General features: G+C 40.3%; 1 protein-coding gene across 2 annotated transcripts; it reads left to right on the top strand.

Moving 5' to 3' along the window:
* Positions 1 to 1,331: 1,331 nt before the first annotated feature.
* On the top strand, positions 1,332 to 20,824 carry map1b (microtubule-associated protein 1B). Of its 2 annotated transcripts, XM_020619488.1 has the most exons (8): positions 1,332 to 1,775; positions 3,858 to 3,959; positions 10,892 to 10,974; positions 11,717 to 11,857; positions 12,238 to 14,388; positions 14,422 to 17,488; positions 17,602 to 17,840; positions 18,456 to 20,824. In XM_020619488.1, exons 1-8 carry the CDS (start codon positions 1,592 to 1,594, stop codon positions 18,609 to 18,611), a joined length of 6,123 nt encoding a protein of 2,040 aa, XP_020475144.1. In that variant the 5' UTR covers positions 1,332 to 1,591; the 3' UTR covers positions 18,612 to 20,824. The 2 variants fall into 2 exon arrangements, with proteins under 2 accessions (XP_020475144.1, XP_020475143.1); XM_020619487.1 differs by having other exon boundaries at positions 1,333 to 1,775; positions 12,238 to 17,488.
* The last annotated feature ends 592 nt before the right edge of the window (positions 20,825 to 21,416 follow it).

Below are 21,416 nucleotides of genomic sequence, written 5' to 3'. Positions count from 1 at the left end.
GTGTGTGATGAATGTTTGATATGACCTGTAATGGCCTTAGGAAAATATGAGCAAGCTAAGCCCACCAGGCCACAAAGGCCCTGAAATATTCACCTTCAAGAGCTGCTGACTGGACTCCTACTTCAAATAGCCCTTTAAAGTCAATAACACAACTGCAGTGGCCCCATTCATGGGACCTAATCACACTGTGATTGACAGGCGGATCGGTGCAGCTTCTGAAGTGTGTGTGCACATGCCTCTTTATTTTTATCTGCACATCCTGTTCTGACTGTTCTGAATTTTCTGACATTTGTTCTAGCAACAGTCAGTTACACTTCTGCTTTCAGCTGCTAAATTATTCTCCTGGTCAAAACTGAGCATATGTTATGTTCATATCACAGGATACAATAGCTGATTATTTGCTGCCAACTACAGTTAACATCTAGACCTACAACACTCACTTTCCTTTAAAATCTGACAGACTGCAGTCCTGTGATTTCTGTTCTTTTCATGTGCAATTCATTTGTAGCTGCTCATCTTTAACCCCCCCCTCTGATGCACTATCTGTTTCATATGAAAACTTGTTTTATGTTAGATGGAAACTCTCCACAGTCAAAGGTTTTTCTAGTGAATCTCTTAAGTTTCCCTGTTAGAAGTGTGAGGGACCATCCTGGATAAGATTAAAGATTCATATGACCATGCCCATATACAAATGAATAATACTGATAGGCTTAGATGCTAAACACTTTATGCATATAGGGGTAACTGAAAAAAAGATGCATCATATATGGACAATGCTTGGGGCTATTTCTGCTACTGTAATATATTAATTGTGCAAGTATGTTGTTTGAGAGAAGTATGGCCCCAGTGAAACGACTGAGTGTATTTCAGATGGATGGATGGATTAGATTCTTGGTAATTTACCCTATCTTCAAGCTGAGTATTATAGTTCCTGATTATTCTTAAACCAAAATTAAATTCTATTAAATCAAGCCTTATTTAGGGGATTCAAAGGTGGGCGATGACCATCTCTTAACTTGTTGTTCTACTGTGAAAGCTAATAAACTGATTAAATCCCACATTAAAAACAACTTAATTTTACTTTATTTTATATACCCCCTACAACTTTTTATGAAATAATTATTGTAATGCACAACAACGTGTCTGTGCAAAACAGTAGCATTAAAACAAAGCAAAAACAAAACAACAACAACAGTAGAGCATCGCCCAGATTTAGATCAGACCACTAACACTGTGCCCTCCCATTTAAAGGGAAGCACTCTAAATATCAAAGCAGTTGGTGCCCAACCTCAGTATTTGTATCAAATAGTATATGATGAAGCATAAAATCTTGGTGACTTCCGGGGGCGTTTGATTCGTTGCGGATGACATCAGCTGTAGAGTGAGTGTGCGGAAAAACCACAAGGCGCCCTCTTCTCCCCCCGGTTACTTAATGTGACACAATGTCTGCTGGCATAAAAAGCTAGGGCCACTCCTATCAAAGCTCCACTTGTATGTCTGGAGACCGCTCCGGTGCTCTGCATCGAATAAAGGGAGGAGGCTGCTGCTGGGACCCTGCTTGCGCACAGGAAAGAAAGAGACAGAGGAAAGGATGGCTACCCTGGTAGAATCTGCAGATCTGGAGACTTTAGGTGGCCAAAGCAACACCGGGGCATCTCCGACATCCCCCAGCCCTTCACATCACTTCAACGACAGCAAATTCTACCTGCTGGTGGTTATTGGGGAGGTCATAACGGAGGAACACCTGAAGTGTGCCATTGCGGACATAGAAAAAGGTAAGATGGAGCTTTGTGAGGTGGGTGTAGGCCACCGACAGCTAACATCTTCATAACAACTTGAACTGAGGTGTATCTCAGAAGTTTATTATAGCTTTAAAAGCCACGTTGGCTGTTGATGCACCTGTTTGCAACGCCGAACTTTACGCATGATGCAGTTGCGCGAATTACGCATATTAATGAATAATTGGCACCGTCTGAATCTTATTTAGTGGGGAACAATCTGAACTACAAGCGATGTTGTTCATAATAGAGCTATGGAACCGCCCCTCCCAGTAGCACCACCAAAAGAAACTGCCACAGAGTTACGCTTCCCACATCTTCAAATATCGTATAACCCACAGGTACTGCGATTTAACTGTGTGCAGTGTGAAGGTTTTTCTTTTTTCTGTAACATCAGTAGGCGCAGCTGCTGTCATTCACACACGCAGGCCAGGTCCTCCTCTAATAAAGCTGACAGCAATGATTCAGCATGAATTCCGGACTATGCGTCAATAATGCAGGATATCACATTTCTTAGCGTCAGTGCAGCTGCGTTTTTGTCCCGCAGCACCTTGCCAGGCTTTGTTCAAGTGCGTCAGGCTTTTGTTTCAGGCTCCCTTGCATCCTTTCACAATGAGGAAGAGACAACGGAGTTTATAGCCCATTTCTTTCTGTCTGCCGTGTTGTAGAAAGCTTGTCTTCACAAACCAAACGGAATAAATACGCTTTGTATTTTCAGACTACAATGGTTTCTTGTCTTTGATAACTATGCTGTAATAGATTAATTCCCTGTCTGTCATACTGTAACATTTCTCCATCCTCATCATCATCATCCTGCATCCACCTCTCTCATCCCACACCGGATGGAGGGCGTGGCTCGGTCCGCACTGCGGTCCCTACGGAAAGCCACAAGGACACATTTTCAATATGAGCAGGGCGTTTTAGAAATACAACAGCAGCTGCTGTAGTGACCCTCCTCACTGGCCTGAGTGCAGTTTGTCTGCGTGAGGGAGAGAGGGAAGATTGTGGCGCAGTTTCAGTGTGGGTGTAACACCAGGTCCGTTTTTATGCAGGCAGAAGGAAAGCTTCTCAAGAGTAAAGAGCACCTTGTTTCACCAATACTTTGTTAAAAGTTCAAATGTATCTGTAAAGAAGTGTTTGTTTTTGTGTGTCACCTCATTGAAGTTCATTCACTTAATAGATGTTTACCTGTGGAAGTCAGAGTCCACCTGAGTTTTCAGTTAAATTTATATTGATATTGCATGGGCCATAACTAGGCCAAAGTCCAATTTTGATATTCAATGTTTATTTCATTTTTCATTAGCTGCTGTTTCACAGCAGATGGACATTGCTCATTTTATGTACTTAGATGTCAAAATCTCCACTTTGTTCATTCATGACAGTTAAAAATATATTCTTGTAAAACTATTTATTTATTAAGTCTATTCTGTATTATCAAATGTGTTATGTGACATGATTCTTGTTCTCTTCAATAGCTTGTTGACTGGGCAAGAAAAACTACATTTTACCATCTTCATCTGTTAATCCATCATTAGTGCCACACCCATTATTTGTTGTTAAGGCCGACAGTGCTCTTTTGAGTGGAAAAAAAACTTTTATGTGCAGAGAAAAACACTTTGTTCTCTATTTTAAGTCCTTTTATCTCTGTTCCCAGTTCATTTCCTCACCTAACTTTAGAAAGGCCATCATTAGACCTCCACTCTGCATAATGATGGAGAGAGGATGATGCCACCATGACTCAGCTCAGTGTAGGGTACCAGTGAATCCAGCCCATGGCAAAACAAAAACCAGGCTATAGATATTTCCAATTATAGATTTCTTTTGTCATGCCAAACCAGTAACAAGTCCATGCACGTTTACGCCAAGATTTTTCAGTGAACTGAAGGCAAAGGAAATGGATGTGTGGGTGAGATATTGCACATATGCTAGACCTGTTGCCCAGTTCTTTGTGGCAGGTCTGCTCTGTGTATTGATTCATTTTCAGACGGCTGAATTAACATATGATTTTCTTCATTGGTGTCTTGCCTGCTCCTCATTTTTCTTTTCTTGTTGATTTTTGTATATTTGTCTATCTTGCAGGGATTCGCTCATGGGACACCAGCCTCATCGACTGTAATCTGGACCAGGAGCTCAAGCTATTTGTCTCCCGACATTCAGCTCGTTTCTCTGCAGACGTCAGAGGTAAACTTGGAATAAAAAGCATTGCATTGATAATTCCACACTACTGCTCTGAGTAATACCTTAATATGTTTCTAACAGCTTCAGCTGCATCCTAAATAAAACCTAATACACTGTTTTCTGATGGAAGAGATAAGTGGATCACTAATGTAAAAGCTGTAATACTGCAACAATGGAGAAATACTAGTCCTCCATTCAGAATCATAGTACATAAGTATTAACAGCCAGTGTAAAGTATTTAAAATGAAATTTTGTTGTGGTTATTTGATATGATTTTAAAATCTTTATTAAATAATGGGCAGGTTAATCTACAAAACTCCTCACACTGAAAAAGACATTGTGAATCCATGTTAGTTTAAAGTGCAGTCTGAAATTCAAATGTTTATTTAATCTTATTATCTGGAAATGGGTTTCAGTTCAAACATGACAAAATCAGGAACTAGAACTATGAAAAATTTCAGGTGAAAACTGTGAAAGTAGTTGAATTATACATACTTTTCACTTTTTATAAAGAACAACCATTTAAATTCTTCCTAAAATGACTTGATTAGAGGTAGCAGTGAATAATCAGTAAGATATACAAAGTAGCCAGCATCAGAAAAATATAGGGCAACATAACATTTATTGAAGATAAAGTACAGCTGTCTTGTAACTGTACATTCTACTGCTGCACTTCCCTCCAGTTTACACTGTCACTTCACAGTCAGGTACAACCTTCTTGCAGTATAATAAGTTTCATTGCCATCCCTTGATACATCCTCCCAGCATTTAGTTGCATGAAGCTTTTAAAACTGGATTGTTTACAAGGTGCGGGAGCAGCTTTATAAAGATGAAACCAATCCAGAGTGGCAGGACATACAGCGTATGGCCTTGACAGTCAGCTGCAGTGAAAGCCTCTGCTGGGCTCTGCGCCGTACTGCATCTAACCATCTAATCATACATCACAATAGACTGGCCCTGACTAAATCAGCTGATTTATTTCAATGCATCTAGGAATTGGTTGAGAAGGAGGAAAAACATTGTGATTTATGTGTGATAGCATTCACAGGACTCTGAATCCCTGCTCCCTTTCATCCCACCTTTGTTTCACCATTTTCCCATCCTCCATTCTTCTCGTTTGTTTCCTCCTGTGTGCTGTTGCCTTGCAACCCAGCACTAGGATGCGCAGTTGATTCAGGAGTAATTAGCAGTGTAGAATCCCCAGTGGAAAGTGTCTGTCCATAAAAAATAAAGAAGGAAGGGGAACAGAGAGGGTGGGGGGTGACTTGCTAACAAAGAAGGAGGATGAGAGAAAAGCAAACAAGGGAGCAAGCGATGAGAGGATGAGGTCAGAGGAGGAAAGAAGAGGGCGAAGATAGATGTGAGTGGTAAAGACGAGATAGTAATGCAGTTCTAATTAGTGAAATAAACCTCTTTGTCAAGGGAAGGATGCTCTAAGTCTTTTGACATTTCAATACATTTAATAATACTTTATGTTTTATGAAGAGCTTCCTAGTAAACTTGGCTTGACAATGACTTGTACTGTAAGTAAAAATGGTAAATTAGCTGTGCATAGTTTGACAGTTTGGGAAACATGCTTATTTGCTTTCTTACTCAGAGTTAGATAAGAAGCTTGATATTATCATGTTTGTCCAGTAAATATAAGGCTACAGCCAGCACACACTCAACTATATTAAATATAAAAAAATGCATATGTGGCTTTTTATGGTTAAAGCATTACAAGGTAAGCTAGCTTATCTTCAGTCTTTTATCCTATCATACTAGCAGCTATAGCACTAGATTTCCCACTTGAATTCACTGAAAAGTTCCCAGAATAAACCGTTTTTAACCACTCTGGGCATAAAATGAGCTCCAAAAAACAATTAATTTAGAAACACTTACTTCTCTGGAGATCTTTAAAAGTTTTTTACAAACTGCCCTGAAAGAAAAATGTTGCTGTTTTACATAATCAAGACCTGAAGTGAAACATTTTATGGATAATGTTGGTACACACAGTAAAGGTACCACATCTCATCAGAATTAATTTGACAGGTGGCCCCGCCCCTTGTCAACGAACAGCATTTTAGTGCGTTATCCTTTGAACATACATCCAAGCAGTTAGGGTGAACACGATACCTTTTTTTTTTTTAATGCGTCCCTCTGTCACGGTTCGTTTTCAACATGCTTTCCACGCTCGCCCCCAACCGCTCGCGTGGCTATGCTGTAGCAAAAAAGTAGTAATACAGAATGCTAAACTACTCTCAATGAACAGCATATTACTGCGCTTCTTATAACATATATCCAAGCAGATAGTGTGATCACATTACCTTTTTAAATCGTACCTCTGTCCCGGTTCGTTTTTTGACCCAACCGTTCGCATAGCTATGCAGCAGTTTGTAGCCCCGTCTGTAATCATAGATAAGAACACAGTACCTTTTGGAGATAAACACAAGTTTTTCTGTCACAGCCTAAATCTGCTGCCACTGGGCCAAGTCATGTCAATTTGGACATTTGTTCTGACTTTTTCAAAGCTAGCAGACCAAGATAACTCTAATCAGCAGGCAGCTGTAGAGCCAAGGAAACCCTTAGTGATGTGCTGGGTCTTGACTTCATTATCTCTGGCTGCAGATACGTCACAACTTCCTTATCTCCAGCAGCAGATGCAGAAAGGTTGGGGGTACCCCTGGGGGCCACGTGGGGGGCGGGACTAAGGGGCGGGGCCACCTGTCAAATTAATTCTGATGAGATGTGGTACCTTTACTGTGTGTGTTGGTATGGCCTATAGCTACTTTTAATTTGACTGTTTCCCCTTTGTTTTGTATTGTATGTGTTTTTAACTGGTGATTTTTTTAATTTATTTTTTATGTGAACTTATTTGTGCTGCCATCTTGACCAGGACTCCCCAGAAGAAGAGATCTTGTATCTCAGTGGGACCTTCCTGTCCAAAGAAAATAAAATCCACCTACCAGCACCATGAAAGCTCACTAATTAACATGTGTTTCCCAAGATGTCAGACTATTTCTTTAGGTGTGTACATTTGTACAGATTATCATAACAATACCTGTGTTTTTCAGGACAAAGCTGTTTTTTTAGCAGCTGCAGAGTTAAAACTGATAATCCATTCAAGACTCTCTCTAATGAGATTACTGGCGAGAGCATTGCATCTTATGATCAATAGTAATTAAGAATTGTGTTGCCTTTCATTAATCAATTTACCACATTTTTCACAAATATGGTGCAGTTTTCTCTTGGTGTCTACTGGACAGTCAATCTTGACTGTAAATCAGTGGATTGATCAGTCTGGAAGTACAGGGAAAGAAACTACAGCATTATATAGTAATTATTGACTTTTTTCTGACCATGCTGTTATTTGATTTGACAGGTTCATTCCTAAAGATGAATATAAAGGAGTTTAAAGCCTAATGTTGTTGACAGGAATCAATACTATGACACAGATGATTGACTGTTCTGTGATTCACCAGCTTAATAGCAGTGGCACTGCCATTAGCTCCATGTCCAGACATGTTACTTATGCTAGCTGGCTCTTTAATCCAGTTATTCAGGGACATGGGAACAAGTGACATTGAAAATTGGGCCCTATCTGTGCTGCTGAAAGTTACCACGGTCAATTATTGTGCTGTGGTAGATAAAGAAATGACAGGAAGGAGAAAGGTTGCTGACACATACAGGTGAGGTGTTAAAATTATAATCCTTATGTGTGAAGTCTTTCTGGGTACAAAGGTTAGGAGGCACTGAATTTAGTTGTTCCACTGATCTATTTTTGGTGTGGTGCCACCCTTATTGATGTTCCCCTGTCTGCCTCAGTGTGTGGTTGGCATGCCTTATTGGTCTTGCACTTTCTATTCTACCAGAAGGAGAATGCCCAGTGATGCATGTCACATTACCTTGTCACCTGCTGAGACAGAGCCACAGTGGATGTTAAGGATGTTTGTATTGACCAAGGCAGTTGTCAGGGTCAAGCAAGCTCCGATGCACATTCTGTCATTTTCTGGTGAGATAGCTAAGCCACACAGCAGTTTGACAGGGTGAAGGTGGTAGCATTAGTAGCTGCCTTGTGCTTCAGTAGTCAAAGATGTTTTCTATTGCATTAGCAATTACAGATTTGGCCTGTATCATGAGCAGGATGAACAACAGACTCTCATTTCACAGACCACTGAAAACAGCTTCCTGAATCACTTGGTTTTATAGGAGCACTGGTCATCACTTTAAGGCTGCTGCCTCTTCAAAACAAAGCTCAGTAAAGCCGGTTTCTCCCAGAGTCAACTGGGATTTATATGATGTTGGTATTAGGCCTAAATCGGTTTACTGTTTTCATCAGGCAGAACACACACACATACACACAAATCACAAACCGTATTAATTTTGTACAAAATCAAAAAATTGGAAGTTTTGAAATGAAACCTTTAGAAGGAACAGAATCAGACTTTATTGGCCAGATGTTTCGGACACATGAGGAATTTGACTCTGGTACATCGGCTCTCAATGTGTATGTACATATCACCATGCAAGGGGCAAGTAAACAGTAAACCAGCATAAGGCTGTATAATATAACAAAATAAGCAGTATAGACAGGCAGTAAATAATGCAGACATACAAGGAATGCTCATTGTGAAATGGGATAAGTAGGAATAAAAATAGAATACTTTGCCTCCAATCAGAATGTCCATACAGCATTCTTCGTTCACAAAAATCGGAGGAAGGTAGTTCGGTGTGAGTTGTCCGATATTTAACAGTTCTTCTCTGGTAAAAGTAATCCGGGATGAGTTGCAAAAGACCAAGAAAACAAAGAAAAACAACAAACACAAGAGAGCGCGAGTAACCAAGGCTGCCATTGCTGTCAGCGCCAGAAGATCAACAATATTAACTCCCATCACTAGCTTGATTGTTTCTGTAAATCAAACTTCATTTTAGTGATATTAAATACATTTGATTGACATTGATATTTAGTTGAAAAAAGATGCAATAAGATCACGAGATATGTTGATGCAAAATGTGCAGGATCGACAATAAAAGAACAAAAAAAACCTCCTCCTCTCGCCTTCCACCACAGAAAAAAGAAAACAAAGCTGTAATGGCCTTTTGTCCTTTATACATCTCTCAAGATATTGAATTTAGACGAGAGCTCAAAATTAAAGTCACACTGAGAAAACATTTTCCCTCCAGACAACTGATTCCTTTAAAACACACGAAGTGCAATATATTAGCTCCCCAAGGGCTTTACAAGTGCCCGTAAAAATGAAACCTAGAGTCATTATTTCTACCTATAGTAAACTCCCTAGAATCTTATTAGAGGCTAATAGTCATATACTGTATAAGAGCCACTTCACTATTAGCCTATCAGCAGCAGTGAATGGAGGCGTTTTTACCATATGGAGTGACAGCCCCTTGGGAGGAACAGCAGGGTTAATGGATGTGTGCTCCATGATGAGAATCTGCTATATGAAATATGTATGGAGGAATCAGCCCTGCAGTCAGATAGCTGCTGCAGTATTACACTCTGAATTTAAAGCTTATATCCCAACACCCCACTCCCCTATGAACCTCACAGGGAACTTATTATTGTTTGTCTTATTCTCAGCATCCTAGTGTCAGCATTTCTCCCTTTTTACAGGAGGAAATGGATATACATTAACAAAATATAACCCTGTGGGGGATTAATTGATTCATGAGATAACAAGAAGAAAGAAGCAGAGGCTGTGGAGCTGTGTGAGCGAAGTCAGACGTGTTGGGTTAAATAATGGTCCTAGAGATGCCCTGTTAATGTCACATCAGCTGGGCCAGAGGATACCCTCACCCCAGTGGATCAAAGTCATTATCATAATCAATCATCCAAAGTCTAGAATGACTTATAAGCCTGTCACACCCAACTGTTTATTTTCTGGGTAACAGCTCTGTCTTGTGAGGCCAAATAATTACTGGCTGTTACAGTGGGGCAGCACCTGTGTCATCTCACTGACGCTCAGCCCAACCAGAAACACCAAGTAAAGCTGAAACAATTAGTCAATCAATCAATAAATTGACTGTCAGAAAATTAATATGCAACAAATAAGCAACCATTTCAGTCATCCTTCTGATCAGAGCTACTGAAAACAATCTCTTTTTAGCTTGTCAAACATGAATATTTGCTGGATTTCTTAATCATTTTTTGTTTCTGTGTTACATTTGAAAGTATCAACTTTACTTCTGGAAAATTGTAATAGGCCTTTTTTCTAACTTTTTGATATTTTATAGACCAAATTATTAATCAATTAATCCAGGAAATAATATGCAGGCAGCCAAAAATGAGCACTAATGATGTTCTGTGTTGACTCAGTGCGTAAGTGAGATTGTTTTGTAATTATCCCAGAAAGAAATTGTCAGTTTTTCTTGAATCAGTTAATAATCAATTAATGATGAAATATAAACTCAGTGTGTATTTAAAATAAACTACATGCAGTCTAAGTGTATTATTGTCACCTAGTATAAAGCTCCGTGTAGATACGATACATGATACCTTACAACAAAAGATGATGGAAGAGAAATTTAAACCTGAAACAGGTTTTAATGCAGAGGAGGTGGATGCAGGTTATAAGGGGTGTGTTATACTTCCATCTCTAGAGATTTCATCTATCTTAGTGATAAAGAGCTTGTCACGGCAGAGGTCATTAACATTTACACAGCAATACTGGAGCTGCCATATCGTCTGTGTTTGATGAATTAGCTGATACTGAGCCTTATAGTAACCAGGTTATTGTGTGTGGTTTTGTCTGATCATTTAAGCAAAGAATCCTACTGTGACACATCATTTACATACAGCATGAGAGGGAAATTAGTGTTAGCAATTTAACTTAACAGGCATTAGATTAAAAACAATCCTATCTCTTGGTATTATGAAATTATATGACCTGGAAATCAGCTTTTTTTCATTTGCAGCTGTTTTATATTTTGCTTTGCAGGGCAGAGAATTCTTCACCATAAAAGTAACGTCCTGGAGACAGTTGTGCTTATCAACCCTTCAGATGACGCAGTCAGTACCGAGGTAAATGATCTATAAATGTTCCTGACAATCTATCTTATTATTATAGCCTTTTCCTTATTGTTTCTATAACTTGATATTTCAACTTTTACTGTCCTATCAGAGTCATGATTCACAGATCCATTTAAAGACTCACAGGCCTACATTGTTATTATTTAGCCTAGACTGTCCATTGTGTTTGGCAAATTATCCACCCTGGTAACAACTGATGTCTGTTGCTGTTGGATGAAATAAAAAATAGGAGCAATTAGGAGCTTGAGGGACAAGACTTGTGCTTCATTTACCGCTACAATAACAAGTGCAGCCTATTGCCTTTTTTTATTGCAGTAAAGCTTGTGTTACATTTTAATGGAGCCAAAGGCAGCATAGATGTCACCGCTCCTTTTCAGACTTGCCCCCACCCCCTAGCCATGTCTGCAGTCAAACTGGGCATTAATAATATCTCACAGCACAGCAGGATTGACCCTTTCCGCATCCAGAACAATTTATGTTGCTGAAATAGAAAAGAGAAAGACAGCAAGAGAACCAGTCAGCTAATTAGATAACGAATTTGACTGATGTTGTAATATTGTTGTTATGTAGCATTTCTTTGCTTTTGAACCCATTTGCAATAGATAAACAACTTGATTCTTACCTCGAGGTGTCATATATGCTTTCTCAACATTTCTTTCACTTTTTGCCCATCTGCTTTCAACCACAGTGTCTATCAAAGAAAATATTCTTATTTCCTGCTTTCAATTTCCAGGTTCGTTTGATGATCTCAGACACTGCCAGACACAAGCTTCTGGTTTTGTCAGGGCAATGCTCTGAAAACACTGGGGAGCTGATTCTTCAGTCTGGATCTTTCTCTTTCTTCAAGTTCATAGACATATTCACCGACCAAGAGGTGAGCAAATTTAAGGGTTATTTTTGTAAGCACACATATAACCTTATAGCAAAAATGACATATTTTGGTTTGTACAGCTCTTTTACGACAAGTTGAAGACATTCAAAAATGCACAGCGGTTGGCATCCCAAAAAGCAACTGTTCTACCTTTACATAATAGATTTGTACACAGCGGCCCGGGGCCCTCGGCTCCAAACCAAATTTTGTTGTACGTGTCACAATGTTACAATGGCAATAAAATAAAGCTGCTTCTTCTTCTTAAGAATTAACTGACACTGAGATAAAGTGTGTACACATACTGAAGCTTTGATTGCACAGTGTTATTCATTTCATTTTACTAATATTCAATATTAAAGCCAATAAATTTTTCTCATGTCTAGATTGGTGAATTGCTCAGCACCATTCACCCAGCAAACAAAGCCAACATTACACTCTCCTGCCCTGAACAAGGTGACTGGAAAAACTCTAACTTGGACAAACACAACCTGCAGGACTTCATTAACATGAAACTAAACTCCACTCTCATACTCCCTGAAATGGAGGGCCTCTCTGAGTTCACAGAGTATTTATCTGAATCAGTAGAGATCCCGTCTCCTTTTGACATGTTAGAACCACCAACCTCAGGTGGGTTCCTCAAACTCTCCAAACCGTGTTGTTACATTTTCCCCGGTGGCCACGGTGACGCTGCTCTCTTTGCTGTAAATGGCTTCAACATGCTCATTAATGGTGGCTCAGACAGAAAGTCGTGTTTCTGGAAACTGGTGAGACATCTTGACCGGGTGGACTCAATCCTCCTGACGCACATTGGTGATGACAACCTACCAGGCATCAACAGCATGCTGCAGAGAAAGATTGCGGAGATGGAGGAGGAACAGTCACAGGGATCGACAGCTAACAGTGACTGGGTAAAGAACATGATTTCTCCAGATATCGGTGTTGTGTTTGTGAATCTTCCTGAAAACCTGGATAGCCCTCAGCCTAATTACAGAGTACGGAGGAATATCGAGGAGGCAGCATTCACTCAGCAGTTCCTCACCAAGCTCAATTTAAGGACAGAGCCTCTGGGAAGGCCTGTTGGAAACACTATAGAACCAATCATACTTTTTCAAAAAATGGGTGTTGGGAAGCTTGAGATGTATGTGCTTAACCCATCAAAGAACAGCAAGGAAATGCAGCACTTTATGAAGCAGTGGACAGGTAGTGAAAACGATACCACTTCCATTCTGCTGCCAAATGGAAAAGAAAGTGAGTTCCCTGTCTCTTACTTGACTTCTATCTCAGCACTCATTGTGTGGCACCCTGCAAATCCCTCAGATAAGGTTGTACGTGTTCTCTTTCCTGGAAATGCCATCCAACATCACATTTTTGAAGGCTTAGAAAAGCTAAAGCACCTGGACTTTTTGAAGCAGCCAGTTGTCACTCAAAAATTGATGTCTTCTAATATGCCATCAACACCAACACTAAAGCAAGCTCAGATGAAACACAGAACAGATAGCAAAGAGAGCCTAAAGTCTACCCCAAAGCCATCTCCAAGCAAGAGCATCAGAAAGGAATCAAAGGATGAAGCACCAGAAAAGGCAAAGACAGATGTAGAGCCAACCAATGAAACAGCACAAAAAACTGAGAAGAAAGAAAAGGTTCCACTGAAAAAAGAAAAGGCAAAAGCACCTGAGAAAGAATCTAAAGCAAAGACAGAACATGAAACTCCTGAAAAGAAGAAGTCTGAAATAAAACCCAAAGTTGAAAAGGAAAAAAATATTAAGAAGGAGACCAAACTGTCTGTGGAAAAGAAAAGGGATATTAAAAAAGAAGTCACAAAGAAAGATGATACGCCCAAACAAGAAAGTAAAAAAGATGAAAAAGTAAAGAAAGAAGAGGCAAAGAAGGTTACAAAAAGGGATATCAGAAGAGACTCACCTCTGAAGGAGAAGAAGGAAGAAAAGAAAGAGCAAAAGAAGGATGTCAAAAAGCCCTCTAAAGACATAAAGAAGACATCTGCTGTGGGGGAGGAAAAGAATCTAAAACCAAAGACCCTGAAAAAAGATGATGCCTCAAAGAAAGATGCAGGAACCCCATCAAAGATAAAAGAGAAAGGAAAGTCAAAGGTGACAAAGAAGGAGACAAAGGATGATAGCAGCAAACTTGCAGCTAGTGCTGCTACTGTTGCAGAGGATGCAGAAAAGGAAAGAGCTCTAATGTCCTCACCAGAGGACCTCACTAAGGACTTTGAGGAGCTCAGAGCTGAAGAGTTGGTGGAGGATGATGCGACTGTGCAACAACATAAGGAAGAAGAGTCTGTGATGATCCATCATGAAGAAATAATACAGACCAAAGAGTCACCTGAAGCACTGGAGTCTGTGGACGAGGGTATAACAACAACAGAGGCTGAAGGAGACAGTGGAGAGACTCCAGACGAGCAAGTTCTTAGGACAAAAAATGGAAGTGCAAGTGAGAAGTTTGAAGATGAGGGCACTGTAATGGAGGAGGCATCTGAGGGAGGGGATTATGAAGAAAAAGGAGAGATTGAAGAAGTCTATGAACCACAGAAGAGAGAGATAGAAGAAGTCTATGAACCACAGAAGGGAGAGATAGAAGGAGTCTGTGAACCACAGAGAGTAGAATCAGATCAAGATAAACTCACTCCCAGTGAAAATGACAAACAAGACAGGCATGATGACATCAAACCAGCAAGGAGTGTTGAGGATAATGATGATGTAATTAATAAAAATGTAGAAGACAAGCTTACAAGTGAAAGAGCAACCGAGAAACAACATATGTTTGTATCAGCCTCACCTAAAGTGTCCTCACCTGTTTCTCCAGCTGCATCTATCCGTGATGAAATGCTTCCAGTTGGCTTTGAGAGCTCAACAGCCTCAGATGATGAAAACCGAGATGAAGCTGCTGAGGACTACACTGTCACCTCTGGCCACACTCAGTCCACCATTGAGATCTCCAGTGTTCCTACTCCCATGGATGAGATGATGACTCCTAGGGACATTATGAGTGACGAAACCACCAATGATGAGACTGAATCTCCTCCACATGATGTTGGAAAGTTTGAGACATCAGTATCTGGAGAGTATGATAGGAAGAAGCTCTCTCCACTGCAGGACATCCCAGGGTCAGATCACTCTCCGAGTCATGCCACAGAGGGCCAGGATTACAACAACTCTGCTTCTACTCTATCTCCACCTTCATCGCTAGAAGAAGACAAATTCTGTAAAAACCTTCCCTCTGTGGGGAAAGGACTCACCACAACTCAAGAGTCATATGAGAAGTATGATGCAGACTCAATTAGACTCAGTTCCACTTCCACAGCATCACCTCTTGTTCGTTCTCCCTCAGTGGATCACAAAGATACATTTGACTCTCCACCAATGTTTGCTGCTCCAATAGAACTGTCTACCACACTGGCAAAGTGCACCACCTCAATAGATGATTACTCCATCAGCCCAGATGAAAAGACATTGGAAGTAGCTAACTCGCCTCAGTCCTCAGGACACACACCTTACTATCAGTCACCAGTAGAGGAAAAAGCAGGAGCTCTACCTGTGTCAGATGACAAAGCAGAAGGCCCAGTAATCGTAGAGGTCACAAGTGATAAAGAGGATTCTTCCAACAGAGTTACCCCAGAACCTGGTCAACCAGAACCTGAAAGTTTCTCCCATGTAGAGAGGGTAATGTCCTCTCAAAAAAGCCCACCTCCAACTGAGCCTGATTCTCCCACAAAGAAGGAACAGTCACACTTTGATATAGATGACAAGAAAACTGGAGATAACGGCCATGAGCCTGTTTTGTCCTCAGCACCAACTAAACTTGAATCAGACACCAGTCACTTCACTGTGTTCAAAGAAGAAAGTAAAATGTCCATTTCAGAGGGTACCACATCAGACAAGTCAGGAACCCCTCTGGAGGAAGTGGTGGCAGAAGACACATTTTCACATTTAGCTTCAGCATCCACGACCTCCCTGGCCACCAGCTCCTTGCCGGAGCCCACCACCGATTCTCCTTCTCTTCACGCAGAGGTAGGCTCTCCTCACTCAACAGAAGTAGATGACTCTCTGTCTGTGTCCATGGTTCAGACCCCAACTACCTTCCATGAGGCTGAAGGATCTCCATCCAAGGAAGACAGCCCCAGGCCAATGTCAATCTCCCCAGATATCTCACCAAAAACAAAAAGCCAGCCACAGGTACAGGACACAAAATCCCCAGAGCACTCTGCCATGTCAATAGAGTTTGGCCAAGAGTCCCCTGACCACTCCTTAGCTATGGACTTTAGTAAGCAATCCCCAGAGTACTCATCTATAGGAAGCAGCTCCCGTGCTACAGAGAATGGCCCAACTGAGGTTGACTACAGCCCTTCAGATGGAACTGGTGTAAGACCTGTATCTGGAGAGCCTATCTCCACAGTAGACAAGTCTTTGTTTTTTGAAGAGAGTGATTCAATTCGTGCCACTTCTGCAACCCCATCAGATGCATCTCAGTCCACACCATCAGTTACAACCCCATGCCAAATGACAGAGATACCACATGTCATGGGTGAGCAGACAGATAAGTCTCCAGTGACCCCTAAAGCATCTTCTCTCACCCACTCTCCCCATTCTGATGAACCATCCCCAGTGCTAGGGAGTTCCCCAGTTAAAGACAGCACCAGCCCAATTTCACCATCTGCTGAGATCATAGGTAATAAATCTGACACACAGCAGAAATATGACAAGTCACCCTCACCTCCCAAAGCTACTTCTCCTTCTTCTAATACCTTTTTAAAAGAAGAAATATTTTCCCCAGCAAAGGAGAAGATTCCATTTAAATGTGAGGATTCTACACTTGAGGCAAAATCTCCTACAAGCCCCAAAGTTCCTTCCCCATCATGTCTACCTCTCTCCTTTGATTCATCTAATTACAATTATGCCTGTGGGTCCAGGGGCCCAGATTCCACTAGGAGGAGCCCCTCTGCTTCATCTAAGGCAGATGTCGACCTCTGCCTAGTGACTTCATGTGAGTACCGTCACCCCAAGACAGAACTGTCCCCATCTTTCATCAACCCAAACCCTTTAGAATACTTCATCAGTGAAGAGAACAGCTTGGATGAAGAAAAGCCTCTGGCCAAGTTAGGAGGAGGGCCCCCACCTCCTGGGGGTAAGCTTTCCATCAAGCAATGTGAGGAGACCCCACCCACATCCATCAGTGAATCTGCCCCCTCCCAGACAGATTCAGATGTTCCACCAGGGACAGAGGAGTGCCCCTCCATTACAGCAGATGCTAATATTGACTCTGAAGACGACTCTGAGACTCTGCCCACTGACAGAACCTTGACATACAGGCATGCTGATCCTCCTCCAGTAGGACTCAGGGACTCTGCTCCATCCTTAGGCCACCATGATGTCTGTATGGTGGACCCAGAAGCCCTCAAGGCCGAAGAAAACCTCCAAAATGCAAACACAGATGGAGGAGAGAAATCCAAGAAGAAAAAACTCTCAAAAAAGTCGTCATCTCCAGCTAAGAAGAGCAGTCTATCAAAAGTCAAGGACACGAAGACTGCCTCTCCAAAGAAGAGTGTTGGAGAGGGCAAAGATGCCAAAAATGCAACTAATACCTCTGCATCCAGAGGTGTAAAAAGTGCCACATCGGGTGAATACAGTTTCCTTATTATCAGACTTTATATCATTTTACTATTACACACTATTCGCTCATATATTTTAAGAATTTATATAAGAATAAAACATATTTTTGCCTCTTTTCAGGTACAAACAGTGGAAAGGTATCAGGTGGGCTATCTCTGCCCAACTGTCCTCCCATGTACTTGGATTTGGTTTACATCCCCAATCACTGTAGTGCTAAAAATGTGGACGCTGAGTTCTTTAAGCGAGTGCGCTCCTCTTATTATGTGGTCAGTGGCAATGATCAGACAGCTCAGGAACCCAGCAGGGCTGTCCTCGATGCTCTGCTAGAAGGAAAGGCACACTGGGAAAACAACATGCAGGTAGGTTTTAAGTATCAGTATGACAATTGTGAAACTGTAAAAGCTCAATATGCATTTGGTATCTTTGGCCACCAGTGTTGCTGGTTTTATTTCACGTGAGAAAACAAACATAATTTTTAATTCAACTCAATAGATTAATTAGTTATGAACAAATTTCACAATTGGCTCTTTGGTCCTCATTTCATCTCTTCTGCATTTAAAATAGATGAAATTCTGTTAATCTGTGGCGGAATGTGGTATATAACACGGCTAAATGAAAACAAATCAACCAGACTCAAACCATTTTCCTGCCATTGATTTAAAAGACTAATATAAATAACTCTCCAGATTTCTATTTATCTGTTGAATCTCAGATACTAATACTACAAAACTCTGTATACAGATATCAAAATATATTGTCATTTCTCAGTCTTCACAAAGTCATATTTATTTATTTACATTCAAGATGCCACTGCAATATGAGGTGATGTGATTTACAGTTACATGACATAACCAGATCAGAAGGCGTGAGGAAAGATGAAGAATAAAGAAAGAAAGAACATGTTTGGTTGAGAGACTGATACTGGAATTTTATGAATGTCTGAGCTGACAAACCTCCCTCCCCTCTAATGTCAGGTCACTCTGATTCCAACCCATGACACTGATGTGATGAGGGAGTGGTACCAGGAGACCCATGACAAGCAACAGGAGCTGAACATCATGGTCCTGGCCAGCAGCAGCACCGTTGTCATGCAGGATGAGTCCTTCCCAGCTTGTAAGATAGAGATGTAGGCCTGTTTGGTATGAGATCTAAGGATCAGGAGGCCTAGTAACTGATAATGAGAGGGATCGTTATTTGAGGAAAAAACAAATCAATGTAGTATAAAACCTAAGCTGATTCTTAATTACTTCTATAAAAAAAAATGATACTTCTTGATTACTAAACCCTGGAAACATAAATATCTCCAATGAGGACTAACTACAAATGAGCTTTGAGGGGCTCCATATGAAGAACAATGTTTAATTTATAAACGAATGTGTCCTTGATATTGGGAGCATACTGTAATTGCTACTGGGAAGAAACAAGAACTCAAACATCCTGGCCATGATTGTCCAGGTACACTAACTCTAGTACAGCTCAAGTAATTATACATTGAGTATCTTATGATCAAACCCTATGCGAGCTTTAAATCAATTTAATTACTGTCAAAGAATAAAACTGTTTAATTAATGGCTGTTATCCACACCAAAGTGTAAAACAACATGCTTTCTGTTATTGCCTTAGGGAGTTAAAGTGAATGTAGAACTGGTGAAGAACTGGTGCAACTAGCAAGAGTAGGCAGGTGATCTTACACCCCGGAGGCTGATCCATAAAGGACTGTTAAATGGTTACATATGATGGTAAATATAAGTTAACATGAAGGAATACTCAACACTGATTAGCATTAATATGACATCTAACTTCATATTCATCACAGGCAACAGTGCCCCACACATTGTGCAACTGTTCCTCAAGTTTTTAAGTCAGCTGGATTTTATTTTAATGTAAATGGATGATTTCCTTTTTCCTCTTGCCTGGTTTATGTTGCTGCTAATATATGAATATGAATTTAATGTTTCAAATTTAAAATATGCTTGATTGTTCAGAGAGCCTTTTACACTATGCAACAGAAGGTTGCCTCAGAATACTCTCCTTTCTCCTTGTTACATCACTAAAACTATCATTTTTAATAATGTTAACGTTTTTAAGAGGGCAGTCTTTTATTTCAGATTGTTTTATTTACAGATTTTAAGTTATTTAATAAGAAAAAGTCAGATCTTGTTTCTGTCACCTGTTTTTATGTAATCACTGAGTTATGGAGGAGCTAGCCTTTTCCCAATGTAAAGCTGGGGATGCAGGATATTTTCATAAACCTTAAAATGTCTTGTTTTTCTAAAGCATTGTATTATAATTATAAATAACTTTGTGGCCAATAGAATGGGATGGCTGGAATACATGTATGAGTTATGACAGATTAGGGTTTTTTGCTCTTTTTTAATGGGCATTTTGCTCAGACTTGTATTAAGAACAACAGGGCTGTATAGGCTAAATAAATAAATGTGAGGAGCATTTTATGATTTTTGCAAGTTGTGCCATGACATTGTGTACTACAATAACTCAAGCAGTTGCCCATGGCACTGTATCACTGTAAAGCTTGATTTTGGGTGCAGCACAGTGTAGATTTTCAGGTTGTTGGGAGCACTTAGGGAGGGTGTGAACTTTAGCCACGATGAAATGGAAACAGCTTCCAGTAGAGGCATAGCCTTGACAGGGGCAGCACACAGAGGTTGGAGTGAGTGACGTGTGTGTTTTAGATGAAAGCATGTAAAACAAAACTTGACACTTTAAACACAAATATGACATACAAAGCTAACAGTACAGAGGCCACAGATCAACTTTGATAGGCCAGCTTTTGGAGAAACATTTAACAAATCACATCTTGACGATTACCGACTTTGCTACTTTGGGCAGTTCAGTCAACTCACCAAGCTCACCAGATATTTCATAAATGATGCCAGGTGTTCACTATATAGTACTACAGACAAGTTTTCCTGCAGGGGAACTTCAAGTCAACACCATGACTATACAGTCAATCAGCAACAAACATACAAACTCTGAACTTACATTTCTCTTTTCTCTGCACTTCCTCTATTTATCTCTCTACAGTATCTATTTATCTCTGCCTTTTCTCCTTCTCTTTCTCATGGGAGGACTTTAATAATGTTTGTCTGCAGCTGTGTGGTATATTTGTCTTGTGACGTTGCATCCTCTCTGCCCTTTTCCCAAACTAATATGTAACCTATAGCAGTTAGTTTCAAGTGAAAGTATTCCTTCGTGCTTTATGATGTTTGTGGGCAATATTTCCTCTACCCATATTGCAAATCACTTAATGTAAGAGGAACCACTACTAGAGAACAAACATTCAAAAACAACCACAATAAAATGTTGTGAAAAACAAAGATTTGTCTTTGTCATAACCAATTTGTCTCTAGTTAATTCTTTATAGTTCTGCTCATATAAACAAGACTAAAAGTCTAGTCACACTACAGAACCGCTTCAAAATGCTAACATTAGTATGATAACATACTGTACTCTTAATGAACATGCTGATGTGTTGCAGGTAAAGTTTACCATCTTAGTTTTGACCTAGCGTGCTGTGCTAGCATCATCACAAAGTATCTGGCTGATGAGAATTAGTTTTGCAGGTACGGCAATGGACAAATTAATTTTAGTTTTTGAAGTATTTCACTCATAATCATAAATAGGTGAGTTTCCACCTCCCTGCTTGTATGTACATTTTCACTATGCACATTAAAATCCTTGAGTGGAGATATGGGAAATTAAAAAAAAAATCTAAAAAATATTGCATAAAAGCAGCTCATAATGTGCATGGTGACTAAAGCTTCTGCTCCTGCTAAAGAGACTGAAGATAATGGCAGTCATTGTTTCTTTTATCATCATCATATAACCCACCTCTTCTTCTGTAATGGTTTAGTAGCACCTGACTGGAGAATTTGTGTCACCATCACTTTAATAGTAGATGGAAACATGCATTA

This window comes from Monopterus albus, unplaced genomic scaffold (genome assembly GCF_001952655.1).
Source record: "Monopterus albus unplaced genomic scaffold, M_albus_1.0 scaffold221.1, whole genome shotgun sequence".
NCBI classification, from domain to species: Eukaryota; Metazoa; Chordata; class Actinopteri; order Synbranchiformes; family Synbranchidae; genus Monopterus; species Monopterus albus.
Note: the sequence above shows the minus strand (reverse complement) of the source record. Positions and strands in the feature narration are given on the sequence as shown.

What these genes read in the sequence shown, in the direction of transcription:
- map1b (XM_020619487.1), top strand. Translation starts at nt 1,592, where the DNA reads ATGGCTACCCTGGTAGAATCTGCAGATCTGGAGACTTTAGGTGGCCAA. An exon ending in CATTGCGGACATAGAAAAAG is followed by an intron (nt 1,776 to 3,857) that starts GTAAGATGGAGC and finishes TCTATCTTGCAG; the next exon opens with GGATTCGCTCATGGGACACC. An exon ending in TGTAAAAAGTGCCACATCGG is followed by an intron (nt 17,489 to 17,601) that starts GTGAATACAGTT and finishes GCCTCTTTTCAG; the next exon opens with GTACAAACAGTGGAAAGGTA.